Here is an 11,580-nt window from a genome sequence, read left to right as displayed (position 1 = left end):
GGGTCTAACCTCAGTTACTCTGTTCCTTGACTTGGGGCAGAAATGGAGGGGGAGGAAAGGTGGCTTTCCTGGTGCATTCCTGACTCCCTCTATTCTTAGGCCATTGAGGGGGTCTGCTTTAGAGCTATTTTAACTTTCATGCTCTACTTCTTAAGGCCCCTTTTGAAATAGCTGTACTGTAGTGTGCTCCAGCCGTACCCTCCTTTGTATCCCTGACATGTCCCCCATCCGTAGGGGCTGGGAACATGGTTCGAGTAGAACTATTAGGTCAGTTCTATGATGGCTACAAAGGCCTCCTGAACAAGGGGGATCTCAGGCAGCCATGTTTTCCCCATTTGAAGTCCCTTTATGTGGTCAGAGTGGTGTAATGGTAAGGAGTTGTACTGTAACCTAGAATCAGGCTCGCTTTTTTTCCTCTTTGAAGTCTGCTGTTTACACCAGTGGAGAGGCAGAATACATCCTGTGAGCCCTACAATGGAATTTCTTATGTTTATAAACAATAAAATATGACTTGTTTTCTAGGTATTCTATTAATTTGAGGGTGAGGTTGGGTAAAAAAAAAATTTCTAACAGTAGTAGAGTGCATACTAAAGTACTGAATTTGCCAGTTGGGGATCACTGCATAATCAGCCTAATTAAAAAAGGGATGTCAAACTCATTCTGTGGAGAGGGCTGAATTCTATTTTTAATGAGGGCTTGTGGGCTGGGGTGTATATTTGGGACTCTATGCTATCCTCAAACCACAGCAGAACTCCCTCTAACATGGGGGAAGGTTTAAATAAACGTAAGGATTGAATACTGGCCTTTAAGTAGTAAACTACACTTAACTACAAAAGTTAACTAAACTTTTGATTATCACTCTTTATTTTGTTAAAGTTAAAATATATTTCTGTGATGACTGCTATTTTTACCTTCTTTTCCTATCCTCCTGAAAGAAAAACTATTAATCGTGTTTTCAGCATTCAGAGTCTACAAAGAGAAAATGCCCTGCCTTTTAGCTCATTTCATAGCAAGTGGATAACTTATTTGAGAGTTGGAGGACATCCTGATGCAACTAGTGCTTAGTTTTCCAGCACATAAAGGATTCTGACTGAGAACATGACATAAAATCTTCCTGTCGTGGCACAGCAGAGCCAAAGAAGAGAGAGACTTAAGTGCTAGAGCTCTGCCTTCCTTCTGTTGGTGGTGCATGTCCTCACCAGAAGTGCTTCTACCAACTTGAGGGACAGTGCTGTGAACTCCAAACCTGGCTCACAGCTGGGGCTTTCACCCCGGGTGAGTTGGGGGCTCCAGCTGGGAGCCTGGCCACCATTGGGGCTCTCAGCACCACACGGAGCTCACTGCCAAGAGCCTGGCTGCCCCCGGCTCCTTGCTTCCCCCCATCTTGGGGAGCCCCAGGGGGCAGCTGGGCTCCCAGTGTGGAGTCATGAGTCTGGAGCATTGTGTGGAGTCGAGAGCCCGGGCAATAGCTGGATGCACAGCTGGCGCCCTCCACCTCTCCAGGGGTGACAGCCTCAGCTGTGAGCAGAGCTTGGGGTTCACAGTAGGGAACCTACCCGCCTTTCTTGTCCATTTCAGAGCTCCAGTGGAGCTGTGAAACTGACAAGAATGACAGCAAACAGCCAATGTAAGTAAAGCAGTGTCTACACAGACACTGCGTCGACCTACACAGACATGAGCCCCATGCCTCTCATGGAGGTGGAGTTATGTCAGTGCAATAGGGCACTTACATCGGCTGCAGCAAGGCTGTAATTAGATAGATATATGCTGCCTTACATGGACCTAACTTTGTAGTGTAGACCAGGTGCTTTGGGCAGGGCCATGAATGAGGTGGCCTAGCTGGTGAGATGCGCTGCTCATCTTGGCGGCAGGCGTAAGCCCCCAGCTATTGGGGTGACACCAGGGAGGGCTACAGGAATTTGCAGATGGAGAGTGCAACCACAGTGACCAGAAGCTGTCTACAGGTAAACCCCCAGTGACCCACACAGGAGAGCGGACGAGGCAGGCAGCAAGTGAGAGCGAGAGGAGCCCCAGGCTGCAGCACAAAGCGACTCGCACTGCTCTGCCCTCCCTGCCTCAGCCAGGCTCGGCCCCTCTAAGCGGGAGGAGGAGGCCGACCCCTCCCAGAATGCCTCGCGCGCGGCGGAAGCCGGGCGCGCCTGTGAGCTGAGCGGCCGGCTCCCAGCTCGGCGCAAGATGGCGGCGGGCGCCTCGGACCCCCTGGAAGAGATGCTGCTCTTCTCCGAAGAGGTGGATGAGAAGGCGGTCAGCGACCTGGTGGGCTCCCTGGAATCACAGCTGGCCGGCGGGAGGGGCTCCGCCGAGGGCCCCCCCCCCTAACAGCAGCCCCCCATCCCACCAGCAGCAAGAGCACCAGGGGAGCCTGGTGGAGGGCGGCAGCCCAGTCCAGCAACAGCAGCAAGGGCATCCTGCTCCTCCTCATTTCCCCGGGGCAGGGGAGACCGCCAGGTGTCCAAGTGCCGTGGGCAGCCCACCCCCAGCCCAGGGGGCACCCCCAGCCGTGTCCCCCCCAGCGGCGGCGGCGGCCGGGAGGGGAGCGAGTGTAAACAGTAGTAGCATGCAGCAATCACATGGAGCAGCTCCTTGCAGCAGCAACCCGAGTGCACCTGCTGCCCCTGTCCCACTGCAATCCGCTGCCCCACCTCCGCCTGTTGGCGCCCCAGCCCAGCCTGTCAGCAACCACGTGGATGCCAATGCCGCTGCTCCCGCTGTTGGCAGTGGTGCCCGGGAAGTGGAGAGTCCCAGACATGGGTGTAGTCCTCCTGCAGCAGCCGCTGGTGCGGTGAACAGTGTGTTGCTGCTTAACTCCGAGGCCGTCACTGCTGGAGGGTCGCCTGAGGCTGCCGGTGCTGTCACTCCAGTAGCCGCAGCAAGTCGGGAACTTGCAAAGGCGGTAATGCTGAGTAGTACAGCTGCTGCTGCTGCTCCTCCTCCTGCTCTCTCTCTTCTCCAGAGACCTGCGCTGCATACTGTTCCTCCCGCGGCACACAGTGGGAATGGCACTTCCTCCAGCGCTCCTGTGGTTGTCACTCAGAGTCTAAAGGCTGGTTGTGCCCCAGCAGCAATAACACAAGTTGTCAACCATGAGAATCCGGCTGTCAGCCACAGCAAACCAGACTCCTCCACAGCACAGACTAAACTCCTCACACACAATCCTGCAGTAAATGCACTCAGTAACTCTACCAGTTCTGTTCCTACAATGAACCTTGTCACCCATCCAGCCCAAAGTTCAGTAGCCAACTGTGCCCCTGTAGTGTCCAGCCCGATCACCCTCACTGCTATATCTAAATCCACAGTTAATATTATAGGGCCACCTGGCTCTGCTGTTGGTGTAGCCAAATCAGCCACTGCTGTACCTGTCGTCTCTGCAGTCCCCCAGTCGCTGTCACCCAGGCCTGCAGTGGGCACTGCTCAGAGAATAGTTGCACCACAATTGATTGTTAGACCGCCTCAGCAGACTACAATCCAGTTGCCTCCAGGTTTTACTATACCACCTGGTAAGTGGAAATTATAGGCTTGTTAATCTCTGCTAACCCGTTTTCCTCATTGTGATTTTTCAAAGTTGTGGCTGTGCTACAATTCAAGTACAGAACTATCAAATAAATGTGTGGTACACCAGTAATCACGTTTTTAAAATGAATTCTGTTCTAATAAACACATTGACATTACTAAAAATATTATTTAATCAATTTAAAATTTGTGGTGGCTAATTTAAAAAAATGTTGTGATGGTTGTTGGGGAGAATTATTTGTTTTGTTAAAGGAAAATGTTAATCATGGTAAGTTATTTAAAAACTGCAGTAAAATAAAACAAAACACTTAACTTTATTTTAGAAGTTGCTGATTTATAGATAGATGTCCTATCTAGTTGTAGGTATAAATTTTGTTAAATTTTCTTTACTACTGCTGACACTGGGAAAAGTTCTCCATATTCAATCAGTGTCTGTCCTGATGTGGCTAATTAAATAATCTAATGTAATGCTTTCAATCTCAATACATATATTGTGCTGTGCACCATAGTATCTGGGCCTCTCCCCACATAAGTAGGAGTCACCTCTAATTCCACAGTAACAATTTCACTCCACTCCCTCTGCTCTTAATGATGATTTCTTAATTATTTAGTCTTGTTGATACTCAAAAATAAACGGTTAGTAGTATCTGGCTTTGTTTTCTAAAAATACTAGTTTAGTAAGGTTGACCATAACTAAAACATTAGCCATATATCCTCATGCCAACAATTCCTGATTTAAATGGCTATTTTATTGTCAGTTTCAAATTTTGAAGGGTGTCCAATGTTGTTTTGTCATGCTTGAGTACTAGTGGTGCAAATAGAGCACAAGTCCTCGCCTCTGAAATTTGGTGATTTATTCAAGTGAAGTTTAATTGTTTTTCTTATGCAAATAAAGATTCTTCATCCATTAATACATTGTATGATCTGAAATTGTTTTTCTTGTCTCAGAATTCCTTAAAGTGTTTGACATCAGTTAAGTAAATGAAGTTTATAGACTGGTATGCTTGCTGTGTGTGAATAAAGATTTGTCTTTACTGCAGTGTTTTAAATAGTTGTGAAGTTGACCACAGGTTATGAAACTCCTGACGTATTTTTGTAGAATGCTACTGCATAGATCAGGCAAATTCTTATGACTTTATAAAGATCTCATTTAACTTGGAACAGATATCAAGCTGCTTTTAGAAAGTGAAAGTGTAATTATGTAGATAGTATATTAGCACACTTTGCTATTGTTTCCTATACTAAGGCATGTACTTCATAACTTACCATCAATTTCAGAAGTTGAATGCTATCATTGCTTTGTTCTACTGTTTGGTTGTTAAACAGAAGAGGAAAATGATACTCTTGAAAACAAACATTTTATAGATTTTAGAAAATATTATTGAAAGAACTTAGTAGCATGCAAACTTATAAATGTTTTTGCTCTATAGAACTACTTGCCAGTAAATCAGTTCAAGTTACTTAAATTTGAATATAAAAGTCACAGGCAAGTGTTCTCAGGGGATAAGATGGAGAGAAAATGAAAATATCTATAATTCAACTGCAAAAGTAATGGACAGCTCTTTACTGGTTTTAAAATAGTGCAGTTTTCATAGAAGAAACTTGTGTTTAAAGCTGAAACTTTAAAAAAATATTCTTTTTTGAGTAGGTCTTCTTAAATTATATCACAAGCTCTTAAAATCAGCTTCCTGTTTACCTAGCTGGCAGTAAAGCTGAATAATAGCCCATAATATTAGATGCTTCAGATGTGCATATGTTTTTTAAGCATAGATCAATCAAACTAATTATAACAATGTCCTGAACCTGAATTAATCACATTCATTTTAAAAAGCAAATTGTCATATATGAACATTTATACCCTCATAGCAGTAAATATTTCTACAACTTGAATAACAAACTTATTCATGCATCACAATTACTTTGACTGTCCCTACTTGGTGGTATGAAGTGTAGGGACCAGTCACAGCCCAGCTACTTCAGATCTGCTTCTCAGTTAATTTCCATTTTATGTAGGGAAGATTAGCAAGTGTTTTCTAGATGTCTCCCCATAAGGTTAATTCACATAAAGAGAAACTACAGTACCTACAAGGATTATACTTGAGCTTAACACTACACTGTTAAGTCAAAAATTAACAGACTAATAAACTGAAAATGCAGCCTGTGCATTAGATTTTGGCCTAGGATATAGGCTCTGCACTTGCAAACACTTATGCACACGCTTAACTTCGTGCATTCAGTGAGACTTTGTCTTCAGTGGGACTACTTGTGGGACATACATTTAAGATGAATGTAAGTCTTTGCAAGATTAGGGGCCTTAGTTTATAAAAATAAAACCGGACAGGGCCGAGGAGGTTCAGCAGTAGACAAAGGCAAGTGCGGTGATGGGGGAGGGATAGAAGAGTTGGAGTCTGGTTTAGATTCCCAGGACTGGAGCTGGCCACAGTGCAGGGCTAAGACAAATGAGACATCTGTGGGACTCTGTATTGGCACAAGTGTCTCTGCCAGTAGATCCCATTGCTGGATCAGGATTTAAGAATTAAATGCAACTCTCCCCCCGATGCTCTGTTACTGTCTCTAATTACACCTCTAAATTTTGTCACCTTCTTATATACTCAGGTAACCAATTGTTACATTTGTACTGTTCAAATGTAACCCAAATTGTTAAAGCTGTATTTTTAATTGTTTTTCTGCTGATTTTCCCTTACGAAATATCTGATTTTATACTGTAATAAACATGTCAGGAATGATGTATGGTGAATGAAGAAGGGAAAATGTTAAGCTACTGCATGTCAGTTCTATTCATAGTACTTACTATTATTTTGATCATTTTCATTAGGTATGGTCTTGGTGCGCACAGAAGCTGGACATCTTGTAATGGTACCTCAGCAGGTTTTAGCCCAGGCTCAAGTGCAAGCTCAAGTACAAACACAGGGGCAAGGTCCTGCCAGCATCTCACCCAGACTTTCAGTGCCCACAAGTGGTCCAGTTTTTCGTTTAACAACAACCCAGGTACATTTTTTCATGCTTGTGATTATCATTTTTCTTTATGATCTACCGTTTTTTCTATCACAAACATTATAAAGCCGGGCTTCTTTGCAAACTTGTTCACGTAAACCATTTTTGAACTGAAAACAAATTACAGAGGAGGGAAATATTGTACCTCACCTTTAGCCAAAGTATGGCTTAGTTCCAGGGGTCCAGGAAATTTCTCTATATGTCTACATTTCAGGAGTCCCATATTATAGCTTCTGTTAAGGCCACTTTGGGCTGTGAGTCCAACAGACCTCATAAAGTAAGCAGGATCAAGCTTGGTCAGAACTTGTTTGGAGATCTCCGAGGAAATCATACGTGCTGCTGATTCAATAGGTGACTCTCTTCCTTCTGAGTCAGTACTGATCTAAATCCCCAGCATGGTATATGGGGGGACTGTGCTGTTAAGATTAATTTTTCAAATAAAATGAACAACAGGTGTCCTGCCCTCTTGTAGTCATTAAATGTTGTTGTACATTATTCAAGAGTAAGGGTGGTGATTTGCATGTTGCATTAAGATTTCAAGTTGGGTGATTGCGTTTTGTGTACCTGAATTTCTCTATTAAATTAAGTTGACTACGGTATCCTTTCCTGCCCCATAATATTCTGTAGAGTTTGATGTTAAAAAGTTACTGTATTTCCACACAGAGGTACTAAGATTAATATTAAGTTTCTGATGAGTTTGTAAAGTGCTTTGCGATCCTTCTAGCTAAAATCCCCAAAATCTATATTAATGCAGGTAATTATCATTTAACTAAGTGATGGTACTTCAGGGAGGTTATTCAGCTTTGGCTACTTTGGACTATAAAACTAGAGATCAATATTTCTGAGCATTGTTATTGCGCAGCTCAGCCCTAGTAATGCTCTTCTGATTTGTGAGGGCAGAGTTAAGATTGCTTTGGTAAGTACTTATGAGTACTATGACTGTGAGTAACTGTGAGCTGCTGTGCTAATGCAATAGCGCCCCCTTTGGTCAGAATTAACTTGGTCTGGGAAGGCAGTTAGTCAGCTCCTTTTAACTGAGTTTCTATTATAGTCCTATTCTGGGCTATGCAGGGTGTTAGTTTCAGTCCTGCTGAGGTGTACGGGTTTCCCTTGTACTTGGTAGGGTCAGCTGATCCTGGTTCCTAAGGGGGTCTCGAACCCCTTTTGTTCTTAAGTCTCTTTTGTGGGATCGGTAGGGGAACCCAGGCCCACCCACTCCACTGGGTTCCAGCTCTGGGGCCTTAAACAAGACAGACCAAATAAGGCCTCAACAACAACTCCTGCTGTGCCCTGAGCGCCTTTCTATCTCCCTTGGTTCTGTAGGCTTCTCCAGCCCGTACATCAGTGGTACCCAAACTTTTCGTGTCATGCCCCCCCCTTACCAGTAATGGAATCTGTCCATGCCCCCCCTCCATTACTGCAGAGGAGCTTGGGCTGAAGGCAGAACTGGGGGCTGAACTGGGGATGTGGCAGGAGATGGGATTAGAGGTGGAGCTGGCCTGGGGCTGGAGAGGGAATGAGGGCAGAGCTGGGCTGGAGGTGGAGTGAAGCTGGGGCTGGAGCTGGGCTGGAAGCAGAGCAGGGCTGGGTGGCACTCCCTCCCACCCCCTGTGCGGGGTGGCCTGGACCCCGCTGCATGTCCCTCCAAATGTTCTTCCACGCCCTCCTAGGGAGACGTATCCCACAGTTTTGGGACTACTGCCATACATCCAGTCATCCCTTTTCTCGAGTGTTGTCTCTCGGCAGCTTCTCACCAGCTTGCTGGCAGGACTTTCGTTCTCCAGCCTGCTTGCTCCTTTAGTAGCCATCCGACATTATAAGATTGTATATTTAGACATATCCTATGTAAAGTTAGAGAGAAAATGGTTTACATGGGAGCACAGCTTTTGAACACAATACTACAGAAAAGATATTAACAATCAGAGGGAGTTGAGAAAAGATAAAAACTTGTAAGGAACTGTTAAGAGGACTGAGCATGTCTAATATGACCATTTGAGGAGATGATCACGAGCATGAGGATGACAAGCCTGTTAAAGAGTAGTCTTCGGAATTATGTGGAATGCTGGGGGTGGAAGGTTGGAAAAAGTCATTAAGAAAAAAAAGATTCGGTGGCTTTGTGGGAGGCTTCTCTGAAACAGGCCTAAGCACAATGTTGCCACGCTGCTTTGGATTTTGTGTAGATAGGATGTAGTTCTTTGTATTGAAGAGGCACATAATCATAAGTGCAGTGGATCTCAAACTATTCCAGACAGACTATGGAAGCGGTGTGGGCCAAGGGATGTGCTGGCTGCCGCTTCCCGCAGCCCCCATTGGCCTGGAGCGGCGAACCGCAGCCAGTGGGAGCTGCGATTGGCCGAACCTGTGGACGCTGCAGATAAACAAACCATCCCAGCCCGCCAGCGGCTTTCCCTGATGGGCCGCGTGCCAAAGGTTGCCGATCCCTGTCCAAGAAGTTGTGATTTCAACATTTTACAGTGGCAGTACTGGAACAATAGGATTGTTGCTAGTCAGGGATTCGTGTGCATTGAGACAACAGTATGGTATCTGCCTAGACTGTCATATTGGTCTGTTTCATGAGCACCACATTTGTTTACTCTTATCAATTAATAAAGGCAATGAAATGATTAAAGCAGTCTTTGGGAGGCTTGAATTTAATTATTCTGGAAATAGCCGATAATTTTTTCTCTTCTGCTGCCAGTGACTTTTATTTGTATATATTTGGTCCAGAAAATATGTTTTAAAACATTTGACTAGAACCATTTTTTTAAAGCCAGAAAACAGTGAATCCCTTAAATAATAAAGGCTTTACTACATAAGAACTACACTTGTATTTGATTCTTATAGAAGACTTATTTCCTGAGGCTGTTGAACTCATTGCTTTTCTGGAGGAAAAGTTTAATGACAAATATTGTGCTAAGCTTTTAGAAATGGCTGCGTCTTCAGGTTTGGTTTTTTTATGTTTTTCGTTTGAATAATGATGATTGATCAAGGAGAGGAATCTAATTCAAGAAGTATAGCAAATAATGTATACTGAAAACAAAATTGTCTTCCAGCAATTCTATAATTGACAGGTTTTTTTTTCCTGTTCCAGAATACAGTTCTGACTTGTCAGAAAGCTGGAGCTGCCCCCCTCCACCGCCCCAGTGAAAATCTGTAAGGGTACGGGAAATATTTTCTGCGCGGATGTTGTTAGGCCTGTAAAGTAAAATCTCCAGGAGTCCTGTTCTTCTCAGTCATTCAAACTGAGACAAATTGCACTAATCATTGGCTCAGAACAGTCTGAATGTACACATATGTTGTCTTGGACTAACCAGAAGAACAGCACAAGACAGACAAATATAACAAAAATAATGCCGCATTGCTGCTTAATTTAGTTTCAACTTCTGCCTAGACCCTTTAATCAGTTACATACATATCTCTCCATCATGCTGATGCAGATGAGTATCATTATCTTTGCACCAGATATTAAAATATCTCAATCATTATGTATGCCTTGAATCTGTAATTTAAGGTATTCTCTTTAGATTATATTTTAGAATGTTATTTTTTTTAAGTGCATAGTATTTTGTGATCTTCTATTTACTGGTCATCAAGGCTGAGTCTTACTCTGAGAAAACAGTGGATGTTTTGACTTTGGCTGTCAGACAGTTTAGACTCCTTGCTCCTATGTAACCAAGCGCTGAAAATAGTTGTCCTGCTGCTAAGGTCCTACAGTCTGTGTAAGAGAGGCTTTGACCTTCTTATTCTTGTGGTAAGTATGATAGACCCTTTTTTATAAGTGGGACATTTGTTTTCTATTCAAATCTGAGGAGAGATAGTTGGAGGGCTGTCATATTTAACACCCAAAGTCAAATGTGGTTGTTTACTCAGTTTTTCCGTTAAGGCTTGAAACCATTTTCAGGGTCATATTTGTAACACAATTTGTTATTACACCTTAAATAATCATAAACTGTGTTAAGAAACCATATTATAAACTACCTAGCTCAGTGGTGATGAGTCAACACCACTATAGTTAAGGTTGCATCGCAACTTTTGTTTAAAGATCAACCTTTCTAAGTCCTCTAAAATCAACATGCTTAGATTCCTTTTTAATTTGGTTTGCAGGGCAGGGTCATTGACCCAAATTTGGGGTCATATGAGCAAGGGGTTGAAGAGATAAAAGCTCTGAAACAAAAAGCCATTATTCAAAAAGTTTCTAAGTGGGTTTTGTGTGCTGATCTAGAGATCAAAGTATTGATGTGATGTAGGTCAAAATGGTTTCAATCTGTAGAATTTTACCCAAGGTAGTGCATGGCCCCCACTAAATCTTTGGGGGATTCAAGTTGAGAATGATATTTAAAACATGTACACCTGTTTGCTTTTGTAAATGTGTAGTTTAGATTGATTACTGTGCACATGTTTCAGTAAAGAAACAGTGAGAGAGTTTCTAGGCAGCCACTTTATGCTTGCTTGTATAGTTCAAGGTTTTGTGCCAACACCGTTGCCCAGATGAAAACCTGACCACTGAATTTTCTAGTCTGAACCTTTGTACACCCCTAAAAGTTTTAATAGCTCAGGGTGCTTAAGCCAAGTTATCTCTGTTATAATATAACATGTATTTATTTTATGGTGCGGTTTACTGTGAATACAGTAGAATAGCCAGCATCTGGTCTAACCAAAATTTTTGTTATATTGGATGAGGAGGAGCCAGAGACAGAAGACTATGTGTGTGTGCATGCATGGGGAGGAGGGGAAGGTGGCAGTGGTTATTTGAAAAAATCTGTACTTTACTAGCCCCTGGGGGATTGTTGGAGCAAGTGGGTATTTCCTGATCTCAGGGCAGATTAATGTAGTGTTTCCAAAATGCATAGCATGGAGGTTTGGAACTGGACTGCTGAGGGGAAAAATGTGTGCTGCCAGGGTTGCTAGTCTGTGGATTCTGTGTGATTCCTGGATCATGAGGTTGCAGAAGTTCGTGAGAGAGCAAGGGAGTACACCATGACACAGGGATTGCTGACTACAGGCTGATTTGGGTGGAGAGAGGTGGCCTGCGTT

The 11,580-nt window shown here is 43.6% G+C and overlaps 1 protein-coding gene across 1 annotated transcript in view; it reads left to right on the top strand.

The window, feature by feature from the left end:
• The first annotated feature begins 2,179 nt into the window (after positions 1 to 2,179).
• LOC112103905 (transcription initiation factor TFIID subunit 4-like) overlaps positions 2,180 to 11,580 on the top strand; it is a 205,201-nt gene continuing 195,800 nt past the window's right edge. The window contains 3 exon segments of the mRNA XM_026652640.2: positions 2,180 to 2,328; positions 2,330 to 3,518; positions 6,368 to 6,540. Coding sequence (XP_026508425.1) covers positions 2,197 to 2,328; positions 2,330 to 3,518; positions 6,368 to 6,540 — 1,494 coding nt within the window. The 5' untranslated portion in view covers positions 2,180 to 2,196.

The sequence above is a fragment of the Terrapene carolina genome, unplaced genomic scaffold (genome assembly GCF_002925995.2).
Source record: "Terrapene carolina triunguis isolate 2854851 unplaced genomic scaffold, T_m_triunguis-2.0 Scaffold130, whole genome shotgun sequence".
Classification (NCBI taxonomy): Eukaryota; Metazoa; Chordata; order Testudines; family Emydidae; genus Terrapene; species Terrapene triunguis.
This window is presented reverse-complemented; position numbering and strand designations above follow the sequence as displayed.